A 26486-nucleotide genomic window follows, 5' to 3' on the forward strand; every position below is an offset into this window, starting at 1 on the left:
GTGGCCAATCTGACCCACCACAGCCCTATACTATTTATCAATGACCTGGAATAAAACATACAAATCATCACTGATGAAGTGTGCAGATGACACAAAAATTGGGGGAGTGGTAAATAGCAAAGCGGACAAGTCTAAAGAGGACATCTAGATCCAGAGCGATCTGGATCACTTGGTAAGCTGGGCAAAAGGAAACAATATTCATTTTAATACAGATATGTATACATCTAGGAATAAAGAATGCTGGCCATACTTACATAACGGGGGACTTTATCCTGGGAAGCAGTGTCTCTGAAAAGATTTGGGGATTGTAATGGATAATCAGCTGAACATGAGCTCTCAGTGTGATGCTGCAACCAAAAGCATGAATTCAATCCTGGGACCCACAAACAGGGGAATCTCGAGTAGGAGTAGAGAGTTATTTTACCTCTGTATTTGGCACTGGTGTGACCACTGCTGGAATATTGTGTCCAGTTCTGGTGCCTGCAATTCAGTTGATAAATTGGAAAGGGTTCAGGGCAGAGCTGTGAGAATGATTAAAGGATTAGAAACTATGTCTTTAGTGGTGGACTCAAGGGGCTCAATCTATTTAGCTTAACAAAGAGAAAGTTAAGGGGTGATTTGATTACTGTCTATGAGTACCTACATGAGGATATGTAATAATATATGTGATAATGGGCTCTTCAGTCTAGCAGAGAAAGGTATAACATGATCCACTGACTAGAAGCTGAAGCTAGACAAATTCAGACTGGAAATAAGGTGTAAATTGTTAACAGTGAGTAATTAACCATTGGAATAATTTACCAAGGTCCTGGTGGATTTTCCACCACTGACTATTTTAAAATCAAGATTGGATGCTTTTTCTAGAAGATATAACGTGGAAATTATTTTGGGGACATTCTGTGGTGTGCTATACAGTAGGTCAGACTAACTTATCACAATTGTCCCTTCTAGCCTTAGAATCTCGGAGGTCCATCCAGTAGATGACAGTGATATATGCAGGCTTTATTGGCGAGGAGACAGGCTCATTACATGGATGCTCTTGTTTGCAGCATGGATATAAAAACGTCTCCTTAATGTTCACTGTGGAAGAAGGGAAGGGCTTATTTTGTAAATCATTTTTTTCCTCAAAAGTGTACAGCTTTGAAAGCATCCGGAGTTTCAAGTCAGTATTGTTGTTGTAATCCCATTAGGTCTAATACCCAGTGCCTACCCACAAACCACAGCGGCGACCCACAGTTCATCTTATTTATAGAATTACAGCACACTAAATTAAAGCCCTTTTCAGTTATAATTATCTCTTCAGATGCCATTTGATCAATTCATTCTTGAGAGATGTAGAGGAGCCATATTACATAGCCTTCTGAATTCCGCCCAGCCAAAAATACCCACCAACTTCCCATTTCCCCATCACCTTTCAAGCTCCAGTTTGAAGTAATCCATCTGCAGCAGTTCATAATTGATAATAGGCTTCCTGTACCAACAGCTACAGACTTTTTGAGTGCTCTTAAAGAAATGGATGATGATGCTAGTGAGGAGAATTCAGAAATACGGTCTAATCTCCTTTCACAGGATAGCGAAGCTCTTTTTTCTTAACCTTTTTGTAATGGCTTGGTAATGAAGCCTTAGTAAAATAATGTGTTTTAAAAATCAGCTTCACAAAGAACCCTGTCATTTGTGGGGGTTGCTAACTCATTTACAAGGTCTAAGTTGCAGATAACCTCTAGCCACAGTTTGCAGCACAGTGCACAAAATACAAAGCAGCCTTCTCCGCCTCAGAGGGCACTGAGGAGATTACAGTCCATCACGTCACGACGAACCAAAAATATAAGCCTGTTTAATTTTTTAATTCCCCCAAAGGGTGACACCACAACAAGGCCCACTCTGGAGCAACTGAAATGAGTAATAGACATGAATCATATGCTTTAATTTTTCAGAACTTGCTCTAGGATCAGAATGTGAAAACAATGCTATTGTTAAATCCATAGATGAAGCTGGAATATCAAGGATTTACTGCGTTCTAATGTCTTTGCAGAATCAGGACCCTGGTCCCTCAATATCACCAGAGTAAAATATAAAATTAATACTATCCTGTAATAAAATCCTAACCAAATCTTATCTGCTTACCAGTGTTTTACTGCATTTGCAGTTTTTCTCCTATTCTTTACATATCTGCCTGCTGGAAAGTAGAGATGACGCTATAGCATTAGCTTAGAGGCATCTCAATTTGCCATCTGTAGTCGAAGCCATTTCAATTTACAAGGTTTTCCTTACAGCTGTAAGATCTTCCTTTAACTGCTCCTTTTCCCTCTCTCATTCATCTGCAGTGTCAGCATGAGGAACTGGCAAGCGGGAAATCCCTGAGCTGATGGCAGATAAACTAAAAAAATTAAAATATAAACAGAGTAGAAAAATGCTCAGCAGATTGTCTCAAGCTCAGTGCAACAAGGTCATATTTAGGACCACCTATTCCAAAGAGGTCATCCAGTAGGCATCAGTTCTACTTAGGATCTAGATCATTGAGGCATGAAGCTTTTACATGAAAGGACTTGGCTTAAGGTTTAGCTTTATCAGTATAGCCTCTGCTTCCCTCTGCCATTCACTTTCAAATTCACACCCCTGTTTCTTTTCCCCTCAACTGGGGTGCTTCCTTAGGCTCTGATTTTGCATAATGGGAGATTTGCCAGTGACGTCGATAAGCATAGAATCAAGCCCTTAGGGTTTTTTGCTTTTTGTTTTCATTTTATTTCTTAATTTCCCCCAAATGTTTCTTCTCAGGTTTGATTCCCTTATGCACTAATGTTCTCCATTTTTCATTTGTTTGTTTGTTTGATGATGTTGTTGTTGTTTAAAGAAGAGAAGCATGTAAGGAAACTAGCGAATAATGTGATTTGTCAGATTTCTTCAAGCATTCTGGGAAATCCCCTTCCTGATCAGGATGGTGAACAAGCCAGTTCAGATATCACGATGGTCTCAGAAATAGCAGACTAATGCCTGTAGGATGTTTAGCTGCCAAGCAATAATGTTGGAACGGATATGACACATGCACATTATTTTTGTGCATTTCTTAACATTTATTTCCGGTGGCACTGGAAATACGACTATCCAATACAATTAAAGCTGAAAAATGTAAGGTACTTCCAGAGCAGTAAAACCTTCCTGACTGCACAGAACTGATACAAAGGGCGGTTAGGCTTCATATTCATGCACACCATCTGCTGGCGCTGTGTTTATTATCTAACTGTTCACATTTACACGGATAGAGCACCCCTGTAGTAGCATCCATAAATATAGCAGCCACTGCGCATCATGCAGATGCCTTAGGGTATGTCTGCACAGCAAAGAAAAGCTCGCGGCTGGCCACTGCCAGCTGATTCGGACTCAGGCTGTGGGGCTGTTTCATTGCTGTGTAGACTTCCAGGCTCGGGCTGCAGCCTGGGCTCTAGGCCCCTGTGGGATGGGAGGATCCCAGAGCTTGGGCGCCAGCCCGAGCCAGGAAGTCTGTACAGCAATGAAACAGCCCCGAGAGCCCGAGTCGGCTAGCACAGGCCAGCCACAGGTGTCTAGTTGCTGTGTAGACTTACCTACCCCTAGTGGTGCCACAGTTTAGATTGTCTTGAAATTTGCAGTTAAATTAGGGTTAAAATCCTAAATTTCCTGCTGTAATGACTAGGGTTGCCAACTTTCTACTCGCACAAAACCAAACACCCTTGCCTTGCTCCCTGCCCCACTACTCCTATGAAACCCTGCCCCTGCCCCGCCCCTTCTCTGAGGCCCCGCCCCTGCTCACTCCACCACTCCCTCCTGTCGCTCACTCTCCCCACCCTCACTCACTTGCTCATTTTCACCAGGCTGGGGCAGGGGGTTGGGGTGCGGGAGGGGGTGAGGGCTCCAGCTGGGGGTGCGGGCTCTGGGGTGAGGCCAGAAATGAGGGGTTTGGGTGCAAGAGGGGGCTCTGGGCTGGAGATGAGGGGTTCAGAGTGCAGGAGAGTTATCAGGGCTGAAGCAAGGGGTTGGGAGGGTGAGGGCTCTGCCTGCGGGTACAGGCTCTGTTGTGGGGCTGGGCATGAAGGATTTGGGGTGTAGGAGGGGGCTCTGGGCTGGGGCCGAGAGGTTCAGAGGGAAGGAGGGGGGATCAGGGCTGGGGCAGTGGGTTGGGACATGGGAGGGGGTCAGGGTTGCAGGCTCTGGGTGGTGCTGACCTCAGGCAGCTCCTGGAAGCAGTGGCATGTCCCCCCTCTGGCTCCTAGGTGGAGGTGTGGCCAGGCAGCTCTGCGCACTGCCCCATCCAGAGGCACCGCCCCTGCAGCTGCCATAGGCCACGGTTCCTGGCCAATGGGAGCTGCAGAGCCAGTGCTTGGGGTTGGGGCAGCATGAAGAGCCCCCTGGCTGCCCCTAATCCTAGGAGCCAGAGGGTGGACATGCCGCTGCTTCCGAGAGCCGCACGGAGCCAAGGCAGGCAGGGAGCCTGCCTTAGCCCTGCTGCACCGCTGACCGAACTTTTAATGGCCCTGTCAGGGGTGCTGATCGGAGCCACCAGGGTCTCTTTTCTGATCGAAAAGCAGACACCTGGCAACCCTAGTGATGATTGTATTTAGTCTCCAGGTTTCACACACCTGAGCTAATTTTATTAATTAATTAATTAATTAATTAAATTAATATAATATTTTTGGTCAAATATTTATTAACACATAACATGTCCTTTTTGAAATTTATTCTGAAATTATAATGCTTTTCTTAGGCTCTTCTCGCTTAAGAACCATCATCACTGCAAACCTCAGACTTCCCACGTTCACTCCCTTAGCAGCTCAGACATGTGCAACATTGTAAATTTAAACACAAAAAGAGATGTTCCCCTTATTCTTAAGATTTTTTTTTTGTCTTTGCGAGGAAGAGCCAATGGCTGCTTCCATTCTCTAAGTCTCCTAGCCTGCTTCTCTAACTCCCCAGCTCTGCTTACCACAGAGACCCTGGGAAGTCAAGGAAAAGGGAATAGGCAGCAGAGTGAGGCTCTGGTGGTCATGGGGGAGAGGTCTGTGTCCTTCTGGCTGGGGATGTTCTGGGTCCATTTGCCAGTGCAGCATGCCATTGCCCCCCTTGAGTGCTGGCTTAAGGAAATGTGGCACAATTGCTCTTCCTCCCTTAGGACACTGTCACATGGAGTTCCATAGGTTTCCATCTCTTCTCCTTTCCTGTTCATTGTGTGTATGGGCTCATTAGGAAGTATGGACTATTCAATGGATTTATTTAGGTTGGTGTAACTAAGAGCAGCGTTTGACACATATGCTTGCAAAATATGGTGTGGCCTTGGATTTGGTACTGTGGTAGAGTTCTTGAAAAGATATCTATATTTAGCCCTAGCTAACTGGAAGGAGATTACATACAAAAAATGTATGACCTGGCATATTGGTAATTTTATTTTAACAATAAGCAACACTAGACAAAGCAATTGTCAGAGTAATCTCAAGCTATTTAGCTTGCTGCACTGTGAAAGTAAATGGAGAGGAGCCAATATCCCCTGAAGTCAACCTGGCCTTTGGCTGCTGCTTCTTGTCTCTTCTGTTGTCTCTCCTATGAGCTGTGGTTCTGGGGGACATCAACTAACTGGAAGGACTGTTGCTAAACTGACATGAAGAAGTTGGTGGACCCAATACCCAAGGTATCAGAAACCTGCTTTTCAACTGGTGATGAAAAGGTCAAGGTTGTTTTACAGGACAAATGGCTGGATTTGAAATGGACAGTTGGGTGTGTGCTCTTTGAAGTTTGGAACTGATAAAAGCTGAGCCAGAAAGACCAAGCAATAGGTTTCAGGCGCTGAGACAATCAACTTGTATACACCCTCCTGCAAGTAGTTTCAGAAGTCGATTTTTTAAGTACCATCCTGCAAGGTCTTGGAACACTAGGGTATTTTTAAAATCTTCGAAGATTATATTAAAAAGAGAGAGAAGGCAGTGGAGTCAAGTCCTGGGGTGAAGTAGAAGGAAACAGTTGAGTGCATGAGCTGAACGTTACGTTATCAATCTCTAGCAATGAAATCCTGGCGTGGCAAGGTCACACCTCTTCTCCGGTACAGTATGCCGTAAGGCAGAGCATGTGCTGTTTCATCCAGGAGGGAGAGGATTCAGAATGTATTGCCAAAATGTGGTGGTTCAGAAGGACTTAGTATGCAAGGAGAGAGCACAGCATTCCAAACTGTGAGGAGAGAACACAAGTTCTCTCAAGAGCTAATGAGTGAAATATTCTCAGTCAGCCCTCTAACTCAAATACTGGTGTATGGCAGGACTTAATTACATGCTCCATACTAGGGGCACGTTGAATCACTGGATGTTAGATAAATGATATCCGGCTCCTCATTACAGCTGTTTAGCTTGCACTTAAAGTGGGGACCTTGAGATGTGCTTAATAATCTTAAAAGCAAGCTCAGTGTTAATGTGTTTATTTTTAAAATGTCACAGCGACTGAAATAGCTCGAGCAAATTAAAGTGTGGTGGTCTCCATTAACATCTTGAACATTTTGTCCTTGCAAGTAGTTAACTTCACCCTGTTTTTTAGCATAACTACTCTGATAATACAAATTACTTCCAAACTTTCAGTGTGGCCAGCTTTCACTGTTGTATGAAGGGTCCCACAGTGTGTGGTATTTGTCTTCAGGTCCCAGTTCCTGAAGCCAGGTGAAGATTTCAGTTTTTATTAAAAAAATAGAAGCAATTTCCTAGCCCCTCATGGTGGTGGAGAAAAGCTAGAGAGCAGGAATACAAAAAGCTCCAAAACACCCAATGTTGTGTTTTTGTTTTGTTTTTTAAGATCTCATGCTTTTTAAGATAGTCTCATGATTATTTGAGGCATAGGCACCAACTTCTACTTTTCCCCAGGAATGCTCCACCCCAAGGTCCCACCCTCGCTCTGCCCTCCTCACCCAAGGCTCCACCCTCATTCTTTCGGTTCCTGCCCCTACTCCAACCGCCTCTCGCTGGTCTCCACCCTCCCCCAAGCCTCTCCCTGAGATGCTAAACAGCTGTTTGGCGGTGTCCTCAAACAGCTGTTTGGCGGTGCCCTCGATTAACTGATAGGCGACCACCAAACAGCTGATTGGCGGCGCTGCTGAACAGCTGTGGCTGGTGGATGCTAATCACCAAGGGTCAGCACCTATGATCTGGGGGCCTTGCTCATGATTTTTCAATGTTTGGGGTTGGAAAATATTCTGATGGCAAGCCCTGTGCACATCGGTATTCTGTTAAATCAGAGTAATAAAATGATCCTTTTCTGTGGCATTAAAAATTAGGTTCAGAAAACTACCATGTGGATGCTGTGGGAAGCTTTCACTTTCATGTCCCTTTTTATCCATCACTCCTGAAAATATGAGATTATGTCAAGCATTTGACTCATAGTTATCAGCCCTGTGCTATATCAGGTAATCTGACTCTGTATCTCATGCGTGTTTGGCCTAATTTTTGTTGAATCAAGAAGCAAGTTGAGAACTTGAATGTGAAGACATTAATGGCCTGATCCAAAACGCATTGCAGTCAGTATAAATATTTGGCAGTCCTGACAAATGAAAAAATAAAAGTTGGTTCAGGTAAAGTTTGGTGGAATTTTCTCGAATTGTTGGTGAATTGAGTGTTTTGGAGCTGTACCAGAGCAGGGATTTGAAGTTGGGTCTTCCACATCCCAAGTAAGTGCCCTAATCACTGGGCTAAAGGTTATTTGGGGAGGGGGCAGGGCATGTCAGCAGCCCCACCCCCTTCTCCTCCAGCCATTTGGTGAAAGGCTTAAACTATTAGTGTCAAATTCACAGATAGTTTCAAGTTCACCAAAACTGTATTTTCGTCACATAAACTATTCATCCAAGAAACTTTGTCCAGCTCTTAGCAGACGAGGAGCAAAGTCAGGTCTGATGGGCTCCTGTTGGAGCCAACATGTGGAGGCAGGGGCATCTTAGCCTTTCCACACCCTCAACAAAAAATAGTAAAGAAGAGAGGTGGTGTAAGCAGAGCCGATTGTGTGGACTGGCCCACCCAATCAGAACCTCCATCCCAAATTCAAACAGAATTTGAACCGAAATGTCTTTGGATCAAGACTCCATGTCGTTGTGGGGTTTCTGTCTCTGGTTTTCACCCACCAAATACCAAATTAACCCACAACTGATTTTTAGACAGACAATGAAACTCTCTGGAAACTTGGCCAGAAGTAACGATGAGTGACCGCACATTTGCACCAACTCTGGAGTCATTTGTGCCTGCATTTTAAATAATTAGCCAGTATTAGGAACCATTTTAAACTGTGTCTGTGCTATGACAAATCCAAACATACAGACATTGTTATAAAAACACAAGCCCACCTTCCATGAGGAATCAGAGACTCTCAAGATTGAACAGATCGATCGGATCATCAGGTCTACCTCTTTCAGAGGAGAGAATCATGCCCCATAGCACATTTACTCATTTTTTCCCAGACTTATGCTAAATGTGCCACCAGTTCCCATGAGAAATTAATGTAGCAGAATGAGGGAGGAAAATTGCATGCCCTATAAATTAACTCTTAAACAGGAATTAGAAGGTATTCATGGTGTCCTATTATACAAAAACAATGGGCCAAGTTCTCCAATCTGCTAAGGCTACTTTGCACTCCTACACCAACCACGCTCCTCCTGCGGCCTAAGGGGAGGAGAGGGCAGGGCTGGGAGGCATGGCAGGGCTGAGCTCCATTTCTCTCAATCTTCCACTGTTGTAAGGGAACTTACTTCAGCGTTACCAGTGGCCTGAATTAGAGGATGCCCTTTTTAGTCTAACTTATACTGGAGCCAAGAAACCCATAACCATGGAACAGCAACTGGCTCCTGGCCGCCATAGCTCTCCAATACCTCCAACTGCAAAGTAGTGGAGAATCTTTCCAACAGCTGAATAGCATGGATGAACAACAGTTAAATTGGGGACATTATTGAAAGGTGCAAAGAGGAAGAGGGATTGATCAGGCTTGATAAATGGTGTGTGACTGAAGTAATAGGATGAGATCCAGGGAAAGTAAAAGTTGGGCTAGACCTCAGGAAAAACATCCTAAAGTGTTTTTAGACTGCAGCATAGTCCACTGGGAAACAGTGGAAACCCTGTTGCTTGGCATATATAAAATTAGACTAGACAAAACCTACAAAATGTACTTTAAGCATCATAGACAAGATGAGCTAATAGAGCGGTTGCTATTTTTGTAAAGAAGGGAATCAGAGTTTTCCAGGTGACTACTTTGTTGCTAACAATAGAATCCACAGTGGTGAAGCCAGAAGTTGAAATGCCCTTGAATCCTGACAAAATGAGTGTCACCTGCACATTCTGTTCTAGGAACTGTGAATCAGTTCTGTGCATGTGAGAGCTAGAATTCTGCCAAATGCATGATGGTTGTTTAAGAACATAAGCAGATATTCAATGGGAGAGGGATGCATGGAAAATAATGAATGAAGAACTGGGATGGTAGTTGACAGCAAATTAGATATGGCTTGCAATGCCATATGGCAGCAAAAATGGCCGGTGTAATTTTGGGCTTCATAACAGAGACATCCTGTGATGAAGCAGGGAGATACTAACTCCTCTCCATACATCACTGAGGAGAATGCACCAAGGGAAGTGCCTTTAACTCTGGCCTTCTTAGTCCCAGAAGAAGGTCAACAAACTCACAGGGAACTGTGAAAAGAGCTACACAAATCATTAGAGGGCTGGAGAGACTGGCTAATGAGGAAAGATTTAAAAGAACCAAATATGATTGCTTGGCTCAACAACAGCCTGAGGGCGGGGAGATGAACGATGATACTCTGCAAGTGCTGGAAGGGCATCAATGTTGAGGATTTAATTGCAGTGTTAAAACAGCATATAACTAAGAGTAAAAGGATGACATTGAAAGATGCTTCCGGAAATCTATCTAATGGTAAAATCTATTGAGCTATGGAAGAGTCTCCCAATGAATGTGGTGGAAGCCCCATCATTTGGGATGTTTAAAACAAGGTTTTGAAAAAGAACCAGAAAATGTATAGTAGGGACCAACCCTACATAGATAGGATGGTTGAGAAGGCTTAGTGCCGGGAGGAGTTCTCCAATGGTATTTTCTAAAATTCATGTAATAGGCCCCAGCAAAGCACTTAACTTTAAGCATGTGAATAGTCCTACTAATCTTGATTGAGCTACTCATGCAGCTAAAATTAAGCACCTGCTTAAGTGCTTTGCTGGATTGGGGTCTCGGTGAAGAATTATGAAATCAGTTCATTTTAAAAAAAATGCATTGAAAGATTCCAAATTTTGTCCTGTTTAAGCTGATGGAATTGCCTTAATGTAGATCTTGCTTTAAACCCACCCCACCACCACCCACCATGTTATGTTTTCTCCTGGAAGTTGGATAGAATTGTCCTTATATGAAACAGTCAAGTTAAACAGGGATAATACAATCAGAGATATTAATGTGTCAATTGAGCAAATGGGGTCATCGTATATTATGTCAAACAACATTGTTGCAGATACTGGTGAAACGTTTCAGGAATAATAATCGGGCTGCTCTGGAGAAGGCTGATAACCTCCTCCAAAGCCTTCAACTTCAGACTTCAAATAAAATATTGCTTGCTTATGGATGATCATCCTGACTTTCTGAATGCTGATTAATTGCTTATGGTAATGCAGAGTGAAAGAAATACACTAAAGTCAAGTCAAATTTACATAGGTACAATACCACTGGGTGCATAAATCAGAGTTCTCGTGATATGAAGACCTCTGAATTGCTTATCCGAGGTTCGCCTTCAAGGAGGAGATGATTCATTTGCCCTCCCAGCCCCTCTCATTAATTCATAAGCGACAGTGGACTGGCAGTGAGGATGGAGCATATCTGCATCTCATCAAAAGAATGGTCTTCAGCTGTCCCTGAGCTGGACTCAGTGTGTCTGCTGGGGAAAGCGGTGAGGGTGCAGTGACCCAGTCCTCCCGACACAGCTCTTCTAAACAAGATGCTTCCTGAGTAACACCACTAGTGCTGGTGCAGTGTTTACTGGTCCAGTGGGGCCATGTCTGGGTGGGTGGCTATGATGTCACCTCCAGCAACAAGTGATTGTCAGACCACTGCAGGAGTGCATGCAAAACCTTGCCATGTTGTCCTTTTGTAACAAGAGCTACTAATATTTATACTCTCCACAGCACCTTGGGAGGTATTATCTCTGCTTCTGGCCTTCAGGAGTGCTGCCTCTAGCTGATGCTATCCCTTGTGGAGTGGGTTTGGGGTGGGCGGGGGGTAAGAGTTTTGTGAATTTGTTTCCTAACTTATTAACAGTGCAAAGCTGTAGCTCTCCACTTTTTAGCTAGACAGTACTATGGAACTGACGGTCTGAGACCAGGAAAGGACACCTGCGGCTCACATTTGCCTTGAAATCTAGTTTAGTTTTGAATGAAGGTTCATATTGTTTCATCTTCTATCTGCATTGGGTTGTGTATCTCACATGCGTACCCTTCCTAGAACAGCACCCTCGGCCAAGCTGGCCTAGTGGGACAAGAAGCTGAGTTAGATCATCTCCTGTGTCTCCCCTTCTCCATGAACAAGGTCAGGGCACCGCAAACCTAAAAAAGCCGGTTGTGTGTTCTGCATTGTGAGAAAAATCACTTTTTCCTGCAGTGACATAGGTTTGTCTTACAGTGCCACTGTGTTTGTGAGCAGGTCACTGCTGCTGGACTGATGTTGGCTGGAGAGAATTAATGTACAGTGAAGAGGATGGATGAACAAGAGAGTCTTTTTAATCACTTTTGAGTGAAGATTTTTTATTTTCTTTACAAGACAAGCAGGTTGTTTTGGAAAGGGAGCCTGTGCTATTTGTCCTGTTCTGATTTACTTTGTCTTGTGAGCCACTGGTGATGCATGTTATCCACAGAGAAGAGGAGTCTGTTACATCCCCAGCTAGGGAGGTGTGGTTCTTTTGGTCAAGCTGTAGCAGCTAATGCTTTTAGCTGTAGAGATCCCCGATGCATCAGGCAAGGTTGCAAAATGACAGGTATGTCTACAGAGTTAATGCAGGAAAACTCAGGCTGGGGAGAACATAGAGAAGCTCTCTGTTCCGCCCCCACAACCATGCAGATCCTAGCTGATCCACTTAAATCCGAAGCGATGCATTTGGAGGCTTTGTGTAGCTTAGTTGCATTGCCAGGGCTTCCTCTGCAGTCGCAGCCCCTCGAAGCTCCCATGGTGGGAGAGGAAAGCAAGAGAAATATTAATGTGGCCTCATACAGCATTTACATTTTCAGGCATTCCCCATGAAGCAGAGGATCATGTGTAGTCCCAGGCCTGCTCCCTCCCCAGTTGCGGATCCTTGACCCTGCAGAAGAGTCTTTGCAGAATCCAGGGAAGGGAGATAGTACTGTGGAGAAGGCTGACCCCTCTGCTCAAAGCCACCAAACCTAGGACCACAATATGGCCCACTCCTCAGCCCTTCTGCTGTTAAATCATTTCAAAGAGAGAGGATAGATAACAACCTGCCTGACTCAGCCATACCGTGCAGCTAAAGCTAAACAACCAGAGCACAGCATCCAGAATGTCCTCTCCTCCGTGATTTCAGATTGTTTAGACGCTGACTAGAATGTGAGAATACAGTCCCTTCCCCCACAGTCCCTACCATGGGAGGGAATGGGAAGGGTTTGTGGCGGGATCAGCAGGAAGATATTAAAGAACCCCTGTGTGAATGATCCTGGTTTCCCAGGGAGTCCAAGGATTTCACCACGTTTGCAGCTGGGCCCCATGGCTTTTCTCCCTTCAGCCACAATGGTTGGAGATCTCCCCTCCTGTGGCTCTTAATTTGGGAAGGGATGATCCGTGCTTTGGTTTCAGGCTTGGTTAATTCACCCAAGCTTGGTCTAAATCTACTGCAAAGGTTTGTTGAAGATTGGGAACCAGACTAAGTTTTGGAGGAGTTTGGGCCAAGTTTCAGCTTGACCCACCTAATCCAGTCCTCAGGTTTATGGTTTGATCAAAAACCAAGCCAAACGCCGGAGATTCAACCTCCAACAGAGCAAGTTTGGCATCACTGGTGAATTTCATGATGACTAAAATATTTTTTGAACCCCTTCTGACTTTGTACTAGCGCAGACGAGGCTGTAGAGTAACGTAGACCTGCCCAGCGTACCATATCTGAATGCACTCTCTCTTTGCATCTGCTTTTCTGGGTTCTGCAGCCCATCACATCTCATTGTTTACATGGATTAGTTGCAAGCCAACAGAGAGACAGTAAGCCAATGGGGCAGCCACCCTAAAAATAAATCCCCAAACGACAGTTTGGTTCAAGTCCCGTTCCTCAGAGCCAGCTCTATTAACACAAACAAAATTTGAAAACAAGAGCAAAGCTACTCAGAACTTATGGTTACACCCACCAGAAACCATTCCAGCAGTCAGCAAGCTGTGGGGGGAGAAGATTAACCAACCCCAGGTAACTAGCATTATAGCAGCTTCATCTTTGCTTTTATAGCCCCACTTCTGATCACCCATGTGATAAGCAGGACACCTAAGCATCTCCTTGACACCCATGCACACTGGGGCTTAAGGAGAATCTTTAAAGCTTGTCCCAGTGACATGATACAGAAGGGGGCTATTGCACAGGTTGCTTTTTTCTTTCAAGGCTGCAAACACTGGAATAAGAAATGGCAGCTTTTCCGAACTTGCGTCACAGGGAGCCAAACAAATTAGGCCGCTCTTAGGAAAAGGTTGCCTAGTGCTGCAAGTCCAGAAGGCTGGTATTTGAGCAACCGGATGCTGCTGATCCAGCACATTTAGAGCCAGCTTGTCAGACTCTCTAGGGATGTGAGTGGTGTTGCTTTGGGCACTGAAGCAAAGAGCTTTTAAGAATGTGTCTGAAGGAGATGGAGGAGGAGGAGGCCTTGCTCACTAGGTGCTGCCTCTTGGCTTGTATGTGAAGGGAACAGAGAGGAACCCTTCAAAAACTGCTCTTCTGACATTGCCTTTAAATGGCCCCTGCTTTGAAGTACAGATTTCTTCATGATGCTACAAATTCTTGCCCTCTCCCTAGAAGGAGAGAGTTTCCCCCCCCCCCCCGCCCCCGGTCAGGAAAATGGGAACAAAAAGAACTCCTGGCAATGCAGAATCTAAGGGCAAAAGACCACAAGCTTCCAAGATGACTTGCTGGATTAGCCATTGTAGAAAACTAGTGGCTAGACTAGCACTGGTGATTAGAGAGAGAAGGTGGGTGAGGTAATATCTTTCATACGACCAGCTTCTGCTGGTGAGAGAGACAAGCTCTTAGACAGAGATTTTCTGAAGAGCTTGAAAGCTTGTCTCTCTCACCAACAGAAGTTGGTCCAATAAAAGATATTACCTCACCCACCTAGTCTCTGTAATATCCTGTGGCCAATGTGGCTACAACACTGCATATCACTGGTGATGACAATCATGACTACTTCCTTGCTAATGCCAAAGAAACATGTGCTAATCTGATTAATTGTTCCTCTGTAGTGTAACCCCAAAAGGTCTTTGAATATAGAATCAAGATTTTTTTTTACATTAATTGTATGTGTACTGATGCCTTGGCTTGGGTCTTCTGTGGGGACTGATTATTGCACCTCTGAATCCAAAACCACGAGCTGCTAACTGCTTGACCAGGTGCATTAGCTTTGAGGCAGTAGTAAACTTATAAACCACTATATGTGATCTAGCCACTAGAGGGGGACAAAGAGCACAGTGTTAGATATAGGATTTGCAAAATTCGATTTTAATCTATAATGGTCAGAAAAGGTCTATGTCAATGGATACGCTGAAATCAACAACAAAAAAACCCAATCAATAATAGTCAGCAGGAGTGCAACCTGCCCCTGCACTTACACCTGCAGGGTTCAGGTGTCAGTGGCCCCCCAGCAGGGCAGAGAGCCTTCTGCAGCCCCACTGTTGTGGACCTGCTCTCTCTCTCTCTCTCACTCACTAGCTGGGAGTGCAGGGGGTCTTTGCTCTGCCCTGCCAGGACCTGCTCACTCACTCTTGTAACAGCAGGACTACAGAGGGCTCCCTGCAGGGCCACTGACACAGAATCCCTGCAGGTGCAAGGTACAGTGGGAAAGCTTTAGTCCTGGCAGGGTAGAGCAAAGACTCCCAGCCAAGACTGCAAGAAGGAGGAGGACGAGCCCCCAGCTGGAGCCATTCAGCAGTGGGGTGTCCTCCCGTGTGGTGGGGGGGAGGTTTGTCCAAACTGCTGACACCCTGCAGAAACTTAAATTAAAATAGATAAAAATAAAAATCTATTTTCCCATCAAAATTAAAAATAATAATAATTGGATTCTTCCAGGCCTAGACATGTGTTAGCCTATTGTTGCTGAATGTCCCAGAGGATTGGTATGAGCCTTTCACTTCTAGGTTCAGTAGTAATCAAAAACCAATGGGTGGAGCAGCATGGTCAAGAACAGGGGTAGTCAGTTGTTTTTTGTCAAGGTCCAAATTTCTTGGTCAAGGTATAGTCAAGGACTCCAGAGAAACATTTTTCACACTGCCATAATAATAATAATGATAATAATAAGTAAACAAAAAGATTTTGCGGTCTGTTCAAAAGTGTTTGATTGTCTGGGTTTGGCCTGCGGTCCACCTATTGACTACCTCTGGTTTGGAGGAATGAATGCAGAGCTGGGTCTTCAGATGTAGCTTTCAGCAAATCTCTTCACCCTTTTGGTTGAGTTCTCCATTGCATGGGATATGGCTCTAATAGGGCCTGGTATGTATTAATGAGTTAATGTTTCTAGGAGCTCTGTATAAAAGCCAACTATTGTCATTACATAACAGCGGTTCAGTGACACATATCTAATGAGCTGGTGTTCGTATTTCATGCCTCCACCTCACTGGCATATTTGTTGACATTCTCAGAAGAAAGGCTAAGGATCATATGGGCATCAATGCAGCTCTCCTATATCACATGGCGGGGGGAGCTTTATTCAGGTCCCTATGGGGGCACATGAATGAGGCACATGAATAGCAGTGTCACTTCCTATGCTGTTCCTGGCTGCTGGCTAGAGTGAACTTCTGTTTCCTGGGCTGTCAGGTTGGCACCCCTACTCTACCTTGGTTCCATGTCCCACTGGTGACATTGCCTGGCAACTCCTCCATGGAACTGTGAGCACAGTGTGTGGTTGGCATGGCTCATCAGTGCCCCAGACACATGACCCTTCTTCAGAGAGACCCCACCTGCAATACTCCAGATTGCAATCTTCTGTTTAGGCTGCATTGCTCCCCACATCTTTTCCTCTAGGCACACTCCATCTGTTGGGTCACCAAGTCGCAAGAACTCCCCTTCGGCCTCCTCCTGACACTAGCCAAGATGGCCATCCATCAGTCCAGGAGGAAACTCAGTGAGGATGTTCTCTGGCACCTTTCATGCATCTGCGCAGAGCTCTTCTCAATAGCATCCATTGACATCTTGGACTGTCTCAGGACAGCAGGCATTATCCAGAGTTCTCTGCCTGGTGTCCTCCCTCTAGATACCTCATTTTGACCCTGTGACATGTACCCCCATCCCTGTTTTTTTTCATTTCTTATGCCCCCATGATTTGTTGATTGCTGGGTTCTGTAGCTCCTCCCTCACCTGCATGGGTGGGGCTTTTCTTGCTTTGATGGGTTTTGCCTATCAATCCCATTTATTAAGTAGACCGGCACCTCTCACACCCATTTTAAAAATAAATAGGCCTGTAAGAGAGAGTGGGAGGCTTTCAGTTCTGTTAAACTGCTTTGCTGGTGGTTTTAATAATCTGAACATTTGTAATGAATTTATTTCATGGAGAGAAATTGCAGGAGAGAGCAGTATCACTTCACTCTGTAGAACTTGGGCGCTCTCTAGTGGGTAAAACAAAGCACACTCTACTCAGTGGGTTTTGAGGTTTTTAGAGGAAATGCAATAAAAATATCATTGTGCAGTTTAGTTTATCTTTAAGCTGCACATTAAGAGAACCTGGGGTCCAACCCTGCAACCTCCCTTTCTGTGGCACTTCTGTTGACTTCAGTGCTCTTGCGGGGCTGGGCCCTTAAGTAAAAACTTTCTGCAAAAGTAACTTCCCTTGAATATTTTTGATATATATCAATAAACCTTTAATTATCTTAGTAACTTAAAGGAGAGGTGAGGTGATCCAGGGCCAGATCCTCAGCAGGTGTCGATAAAGCTGCACCAATTTACTTCATTGGAATACACCAATCGATGTCAGCTGAGGATGTGACCCCAAGTCTCTGAATGGAGCCCTACAGAGATTGTCCTGTTTGAAGAGGACTACGTTAATGTGAACTAGGAACCTTTTAATACACACACATAGTGTCCTCACAGACAAGTTAAAGTGCAGCACTTTAGTGCACGTTGCGATTTACACCCCGATAATCCAAATTGCGGGGCAGTATAGACATGGCCTAATGTAAGCCATGTGCATCAGGGAGCAGAACTTTGGTATTATTTGTGCCTCTGGCCTCTTTTCTTCTCTGTGAACAGAGTCTCTCCACTGGAGCGCCTCCTTGTGGCCAGGCATAGCAGCTCTCCCCCCATCTCATGACCCCTGCCAATGGCCACTCTGGTGGGCCACCTCTGCATGGGCCTCTGATTACATCACAATTTAGGTCTACCCCTTCTGGGGTAACAGAGTCTAACTATACGGTGATGAGTCTCTCCTGTGCTGGGCTCCAGCCAATCTGCAAACCAGGAACTGGTCTGGTAACTCCAGGGCAGGTATATAAGCTCACAGGAGGAATAGCAACTCAGTCTGTTCACTGTCATTCCAGGGCAGCGATTCTCAACCCATGGCCCGTGGGCCGCAAGTGGCCCAGTTAGCACACAGCTGTGTGCTAAACGCCACAGGATCTGTGGCAGGGTCTGGGGAGCCCAGGCCAGCTCGGCATGGTATGGGGTCCCTGCAGTCCTGGCTTCCCCCCGGTACCTCTCAGCAGGGTCCGGCCAGCCAGCAGGTATCAGGGGTCCCCATACAGCAGAGTCCAGGGTCAGGGTCCCTGCCCCCCACTCCACACCCAGCTCTCTGCCCCCATTCTGTGGAGGGGTCTCTGGGCAGAGGGTGTTGAGCATAGGGGTTTGTGGGGGAGGTTAGGTGGGAGGTCCCGTGGTTCTCAACCTGTGGCCCAGGTAACATTTTGTGGGCCACATATGCGGCCCACAATGATATAAATAGGTTGAGAACCTCTGCTCTAGGGCTTGGCACTCTCACCTGCCTGACAGTGGTAACAAACTCCCCAAGCCTTGCTCTTGCTCCAGCCCTGTTCCTAGTCCTGCTCCAGCCCTCCTCTCACTCCAGCCCCACTCTGGACTCGATTATGGCTCTGACCCCTGGCACCAGCCAGTAGGCCCAGCTGCCACAGCTCCGACTACTAGCGATGACCATCCCCATCATGGTTTCTGACATCAACAAATAAAAGTCCAGTGTCCTTATATCAAGACTCTGGCCCGAACTCTGGGCCCTATGGTTCTTGCATTCCCTTGGCTCAGGGCTTCCAATGTCCTTATCTCCTTATCTCTGGGTGGGGGCTTCACACCACTTCTTCTGTTGGCTGGTAGGGGAACCCAGGCCTTTCCCATACACCAGGTTCCAGTCCAGGGTCCCTATAGCCAGCAGCCAAGGTCTGCTCCACAAAATTCCTTGCTCTTGCCTCCCTCGACCTCTTCCTCCCCAGATTTTCTTAGACCTTCTCCCCACAACCTCTAAATTCCCCCTTGTCTCATGCCAGGTCTCACAATGTTCACCCCTGGAAGCCCCCAGTAGAATCTCAAAGTACCAAGTTAAACCAATTTCCAACCTTCTCAGGATTGACTTTTCATCCCTCTCGGCTGCTGTGTCCCCTGCTTTGTTCCTTAACTGAACACTTCCCAGGGCTCTCTCCCTGGAATCCATATCCTGCCCTTTCAGGGCACACCACCAGAGCCTTCTCCATCCTAGTGACTGCTCCATGCCTCCCCTCCCCTCCGCCAGCCTTCTCTACTCACGGTAGGATCCTAGGGCTTACTCTCCCCCTGAGTTTTCTCCCCACAGCCTCTCTAGTCACAGAGAGGGACTGCAGAGTTCCTTCCTCTCCTCCCTACAATCCCTTTCTTTCTTCTTTTCTTTTCCTGACATTTTATGGCTCGGCAGCCTCAGCATGTGAGGCTATGACTGCCACCTACCACAGTTTTTACATAATCAAAAGCTTATGTCCTCTCACCCTGTCCTACATCCTTTAAAATACACAGTAATGCTGTTTTAATGCTACCCCACTTTCCCCGTTCTCTCACCAGTCCTTTCAGACGATATTCTTTCACCTTGAGGCATCTCAGTTCTTCATAAAGAGAATCTTTCTTTTTGCATAATTCTCCCTGCATTACCACAGCAGATGGTCAACTGTTTTCTTTAACTTTGCATGTTTCACACAACCCGTCGTTGCGTGCGTTTAGTAGGTACAAATTACCATTTAGGCCACAGAGGCCTGTTAGCACTCTAAATATAGTTATGGTGCTTCTTCTGTCATAACTGGGAAGTATAACATTATCCTTAAGTCTAGGACATATCTCATAGAACATTTGTCCTTTTGTCTCTTTGCACTATCTTCATAGTTAAGAACAATATTTTGTTCTCAGTCCTGCTCTCCGAGGTTCCCTTACTGATTGCTGTTATACTCAAAGAGTCAGACAGGACAGCAGATGTAACTGGGCATACATTCCTTAGCCAGGTCAGTGCCAGCAGTGTGCCCATGTATTCGTCCGTCATAATGGCCACCAAATTGGATAGTTTCATAGATCTCTTAATTCCAAATTCAGGGATACAAAAGACCATTCCCACACTACCGGTGTTGTCATCTGTCAATACAGAATGGACAATGCGGATCCCATTTGCCATATATAAACTCATAAATTGTATCCATCATTGTTATGCTGTCTGGAGTGGTTCACAACCATGAGTGCCAGCCTCGGGGCAGACTGTTAAAAAGCAGGGCAGAAACTCCAAACTGCTTCTAAACTCATTATAGAATTATAATTATAAATTATAATTTTTAATTAGATTTCACCAGCCCCATCACACGTGTGAACTCCTAAAGCACTCTAACAGTCTTACCATGGAGTCACAGATGGTCCCCTTGGGCATTCCAGTCTATCTTGCCACTCAGGCAAGCTGGAGTATGTGACAGATAGTCACTTACACCAAAAAAATCACAATAATAGTCAGATTGCTCCCAGTCCCACAGGACCAGTCACTTACCCCAGGTCAGTTGTGCTCAGATCTCAAACCAAGGCCAACACCTGTAGCCAATCCTGTAATTAACTAACGATTTATTAACTAAGATAAGAAATTAGAATTATTTACAAGATTAAGCAGGTAAGCCTACACACAAGTGAGGTACAATCTTAAATTCAAAAGGTAACTGAAGTTTCTATAATAAGCAAGCTTTTGTGTCCTTTGGGCTAACCCAAGCTAAGCAGCTTGGGGATCTCTTGCTTATGTCTAGGAATCTTGCCCCTCAGAGGTCAGACAGCATAAAGAGGCCTCAATTTCTTCTGGTTTGGGATTTTTATTCCCCCCTTTCTCTAGAGTCCAAGCTGATGGGACAAGTGCTCCTGGACGTAATGTATTCGTGGGTGGGGGGTGGGGGAAGCAGTCGACAAAGTCTCTGCTCCACAATGGCCCATTTGGATTCAGTAGTCTTTCCTGGCGGGCAGGAAATAACGCTTCTTGGGGTAAACTAATATTTCACACTTGGTAATGCTTCTCCCCTGACGGTGGGGAATTTATAGTCTTAAATATTTGTATGGTTACAGAGCAAACATTTAAACATTACATTAGAACATGGGGTGCAAATATTATAAGTAGGATTAATACATGCAGCATCCTACAAGCATTCCATAAAGGCTAAACACTAAACACATGGTTATCACTCTAACATCTATTTTGATAATGCTAACATACAGGTTTCCAGCTATGCGATTGTAAGTGTTCAGTGAGGCCTAAATACTTTGGCATGAGCTGGCACCTGGTCTGCCAGCATCACAGTCATATCTGATGGTTCTGCTTTTTCCTTTGTCTTATCATAATATTCCAAATCCACAACTAGAGAGACAACTGTCCAGGTATAGTTGGGAGCAAGATTTCAATCTCTTCCAGTCCTTCCTTTTCACTCACTTTCCACTCCCTCCCACCTTTTGACCCGGTTAGCATGTGGGAGTACGTGGCCTCCAGTTACATTTTGTCTATTTACTTCCCAACCATCTTCATATATTTGTTTAGTACTCTAGGCCTGGTCCACACTAACCCCCCACTTCGAACTAAGGTACGCAAATTCAGCTACGTTAATAACCCCCCATCGATGCCGCGTACTCTTCTCGCCAAGCTGGAGTACCGGCGTCGACAGCGAGCACTTCCGGGATCAATCCGGGATCGATTCATCACGTCTAGACAAGACGCGATAAATCGATCCCAGAAGATTGATTGCTTACGGCCGGACCAGGAAGTAAGTGTAGACCTGCCCCCCTTCATTGTTTCCATTAACCTTAGCCCAAAAGATTAAATCTAACAATTTCATCCTTAAATGTATAGGCATTTCTCTGGTAGCTCCCGGCTCCACGCACAATGGTGCTGTAATATTGTACTACATGGGATTAACCAGAGCTTGGATCAACTCTAATTTTTTAACTGTTGATTTCAAAGCTGAAGATTTCAAAGGCTTGGCCACCATAATCTGTAACTGGTTTTATTAGTGCATCATTCAGCATCATCAGTGAGTTCTTATCTCTTGTTCCCAGCAATACTTTTAAGCAGATTCATCCTCTTTTTACATTTACTCTGGATATTAACTATATGACCCTTCCAAATTAGTTTATCAAACACAAGTCCTAAGAATGTAAAATTTTGAACTAGCTGAATTTTCTCTGCATAGAAATGGAGGTTCCATGCTTCCCTAATCTTTCTTTCTGTGAAGATCCAGTCCCTTTCTGCTCTCTACTTGCTCATGTTTATTTATATTAACCACCCAACTTCTTCTGCAGCTGGGCTTCATCATTAATTAAGCCTCATCCACCTTCCAGGTTCAGCCAGTTAGCATAATTGACCTCTCAGGGCCATATCAATCCTTTCAAAGCCTGTGTGGGTTACACACCCCATTATATCTGCATTACAAAAAAAGGACGGCACTAACATTTTCAGTGCAAACAAGGGTTTGTGAATTATTAATATCTTCATGGGCTTTTGACCTCCTTTGTAAAGTGCTTTGAGATCTGCTGATAAAAAGCACTAGATGATTTTATTGGTACCAAAATGTTAATTGCACAGAAATGTTAACTTAATGTTTCTTAGCTTTCAATACATGCCAAGTGGATTTGCTTTATTGTTACTACAATGCCATTTTATTGGTAATGATTATTCAATGCATTTCTAAAGTGCCCATCATGGTGGTAACACCTGAACACAGGTAATACCCACAAATGGAACATCTCAATGAGAGGCTCTCCTCCTTCCACAGAACTTCTTGTCTGATGGGTCAGAGATAGAATGACTATCTTCACCTTTCCCATACTGTGAACCACTTTTCCGTACCAGGACCCCCAAACCTTGGGATAGACCCATGGTCCTCTTCCCACTTAACAATATGGGAAGGGCGGGGTAGTCTTGACCCCAACACTGTCTGTGACACCCCCAGCTTCAGAACCCTTGATCCAAGTGACATTCCATCTCACCCTGCTCATGGATGGTGATCCCTTTCAGGCCTCTGTGGGGTTTTTTAAACCATCTCTTTTTAAGTGGATACAGTGGTAACGATGCCCAACTTCTCCTTTTATGTTAATCCAGATTTCTGATAGTTCTGGGGTGTTTGATCTTAGCCGTCCTAACAACTTTCAAGGAATATGAAACTGTTTCAGGAGACTGGCTGCTGCTGTTGGTAAGTAGACTGGGACTGCAATATCATGCTGTTAACGTTCTTGGATTGAATTCAGCAGCTATGAAAACTCATTACCATTGGTGACCCCACACTCTTCAGGGTCCCAGACTCACTACAGGGCAGGCTCATGTAGGCTGCAAGAAGTCCACAGCGTTTACTGAGGCACTTCCCCACATCCCTCCTAGGCTGGGGTTCTGGAATAGGTGTGATAGGTCCCAGAGCTTTAGCACAAGTGCAGTAAATGAAACTACATTGAAATCATTTTGTAAGACTGATTAGACTTTCAAGTTGATGGTGTCACTTTAACAAAAAGTATCTAGAGTCAAAATCCAGCCATCACAGTGTAATCCGAGAGCTGCTGTGTTAGCCCAGCCTTGCATAAAACTGTCTCCCAGCGAACCATTGTAGCAGCAGTAATGCTGGGAATTCCCCGTCTGCCTCTCCGTTCATCCCAGTGACATACAATGTGAAGTCTGATCTGAATTAAATGTGAACGTTATAAGAGATGATCATCTTTGCCCCTTTGTGATTTAGAAAGAGAGCTGGAGAAGTTTTACCACCCCTCCTAGCTCTCCACAATGTAGAGCACAGAAATGGGCCTGTTGGGTGGGATGTAGTATAATGTGCTCTGGCAATCCTGCTCACCCTTGGGTGACAATTAGCCAGTGGTGCAAGTTAGAGCAGCCCCCAAGTTCAGCTGCAGAGGTGGTGTAAAGCTGCCTTATGGGCTGGAGCATCTGAGGATTCAACCCTTTCTTATGACACAGATAACGCAACGACACTATGTCTAAACCAAAACTCCACTCCAAATTCACCCGAACACCAGATTCCAATTTCGCAGTTCATGTCTATCTGTATTCATTTCAAAAAGCCCAGATTATTTGTACATATACTATAGGGACATTCAGGGTCCAATTTTCAAAAGGGCTCAGCTCCCATCTAGGGACCTAAATGAAGTGGACACATTTTCAGAAATGCTCAGCACCCAGCTACTCCCTTTGAAAACAATGGAGAATTCCCCCTCTTCCATCGCTGAGAACAATGGGAGATGCCACGTGCTGAGTTTTCTTGAAAATCTGGCTTTATATATGTATATAAAATCATAAACACATACGCGAACACAGTTTGATCCAGCAAGCGATGCATATCCACAATTACTGCAAGCCTTGTTATGTCTAAGAATATAATTTGTGTTTTTGATACAGGAAACATTTGCCATTTTCATCTTTGGAGCAGAGTTTGCCTTAAGAATCTGGGCTGCTGGGTGTTGCTGTCGATATAAAGGATGGAGGGGGAGGCTCAAATTTGCCAGGAAGCCTTTGTGTATGTTGGGTAAGCACAATCTCTTTGACTGTTCTCCATATGTCTATCCTTTTTCTGTGCGGAGTCAGATGTGATTGATGTCTAAAACCCCATGAATGACAAATACAAAGGCCACGTATGCTAAGAGTTCTGCACTGTTTAGAAAGAATTATAAAGTACCTGAAAACCTGGATTCACTTGAGAACAGTGTTCACAGTTTGACAGAGTCAGAATTGGATACTTACTGTAGAATCTGCTCAGATGTTCTGCAGGATCTCAACAACTTTAATTCACACACTGTTATAGTTTGAAAAATCACTGTAAAATGGCACATCTTTACTAAACATATCTGTTCCCTTTGTATCTTTGAGTTCTGTCTGCTTACTTCACTGACACAAACAAGTTTTTACTGCAGCGTGGTCTAATGAGCACTGAAGTAGGGGTCAAGACATCTATTCCCAACTCTGTTATATGATCTTGGGCCAGTCACTTCTCTCTCTGCCTGTTTCCTCTGCCACGCCTTGTTGGTCTTGGATGTTTAGAAATATAAGCTCTACAGGACAGGGGCTGGCACTCGTGTTTTTGTGCAGCACTTTGCACGATAGGGTCTCAGTTGTGGCCTTCAGGTGCTACTGTAATACAAATCAATAATAATACTCGTATTACTATTTAAGGGCCAGTATAGCTTTGGGTAAGCAAGCTGGGGTTTGTTCTGTCTCACGTATAATCATTAAAATTGTCATCTAAATTGTAAGCACAGACTCTTTATTAAGAAGAACAGGAGTACTTGTGGCACCTTAGAGACTAACAAATTTATTAGAGCATAAGCTTTCGTGGACTACAGCCCACTTCTTCGGATGCATATAGAATGGAACATATATTGAGGAGATATATATACACACATACAGAGAGCATAAACAGGTGGGAGTTGTCTTACCAACTCTGAGAGGCCAATTAATTAAGAGAAAAAAAACTTTTGAAGTGATTGGTAAGACAACTCCCACCTGTTTATGCTCTCTGTATGTGTGTATATATATCTCCTCAATATATGTTCCATTCTATACGCATCCGAAGAAGTGGGCTGTAGTCCACGAAAGCTTATGCTCTAATAAATTTGTTAGTCTCTAAGGTGCCACAAGTACTCCTGTTCTTCTTTTTGCGGATACAGACTAACACGGCTGCTACTCTGAGACTCTTTATTGATGTCAATGTAAGGAGCAAGAAGAGCTCAGTTGTATTTTTAAAATCCTGGATTAGAAAAATCATCTTTTAATTTGTAAATTACACAAATTGTTATGGAATTATTGGGAGAAAACGAATAAGAAACCCACATGGTGCCATTTCAAAGACACTTGATTCTAAATACACTTGAAAGACGGAGTGGCTAAGAGCCCTGAGAACGTTTCTGACACAATTGTTACCTATTTCCACTTGGATAATTATGGGCTCATAAAGGTCCATTAAAAAAAAAAAAAGCAATCTGCATTTCAGACCTCTTTAATTGATCAATAAATTGGTCCTGTCTCACTCACAAAAATAAACAGCACTGGCCTTAAGAGGTTAACCTGGACAGCCAGCCAAATTGCCAAAAACTATGGGGCACCGGTAGAAAAAGGGGCTTCTTGTTCACTAACCACTATGTTTTGGTATTCCTGCTTTCACTATTTCCCATTTACAGAATATTTGTCCTCTAGTTTGTTTGTCCTTCTGATTTATTAGCCTGTATTTTGCAAGACTGACTCTCATGTTATTTTCTGCCCCTTTCTCTTAACCAACTCAGAATTTGTCCCATATCAAATGTGAGCTGTGTAGATTATCTGGGTCCCAGATTGTGGCCAGTGCCACAAACTGTGTTTGACCCACAGGTGCCTGTTTAATTGGCTAGGGAAAGAGTTCATTAGTGGGTTTCAGATCTTTGCAGGGGATTTTACAGCACAAACAAATGGAATTAAGCAGCAGATGATGATGTGACCCTGCACCCTACATTCATCACAGTGGTATGATTATGATATAATTATGACCTAATTATGATGCATTTTATACAAGATGTGTCATGAGGTGTCATTGGAAAAGTTATGATTTGCTGAATGTGATTATTGTAGTTGAATGCATGTATCATGGTTGTACCTGGAGTTCTGAATATTGACTGTGTGTCTGTATTTCAAATGTGGTTACTGGGTGACACCCACTAGGCAACATGATTCCACTCTAGAGCGCTGACTGTGAGGGGCCTATTCAAGGTAATGGGCCATTAAGGGAAACTATAGGCCTTGGGAGAAGCTTAGCCCCCACCTGGTGAGCCTTCC

General features: G+C 44.5%; 1 protein-coding gene across 1 annotated transcript in view; it reads left to right on the forward strand.

Annotated features, from left to right (window-relative positions):
* KCNQ3 (potassium voltage-gated channel subfamily Q member 3) overlaps positions 1 to 26486 on the forward strand; it is a 248014-nt gene that overhangs the window by 179375 nt on the left and 42153 nt on the right. Inside the window, exons 2-3 of the mRNA XM_054017771.1 lie at positions 22788 to 22878; positions 24084 to 24210. Of these exons, the coding sequence (XP_053873746.1) occupies positions 22788 to 22878; positions 24084 to 24210 (218 nt within the window). The remainder of the gene's footprint in view (positions 1 to 22787; positions 22879 to 24083; positions 24211 to 26486) is intronic.

This window comes from Malaclemys terrapin, chromosome 2 (genome assembly GCF_027887155.1).
Source record: "Malaclemys terrapin pileata isolate rMalTer1 chromosome 2, rMalTer1.hap1, whole genome shotgun sequence".
In the NCBI taxonomy this organism is placed as follows: Eukaryota; Metazoa; Chordata; order Testudines; family Emydidae; genus Malaclemys; species Malaclemys terrapin.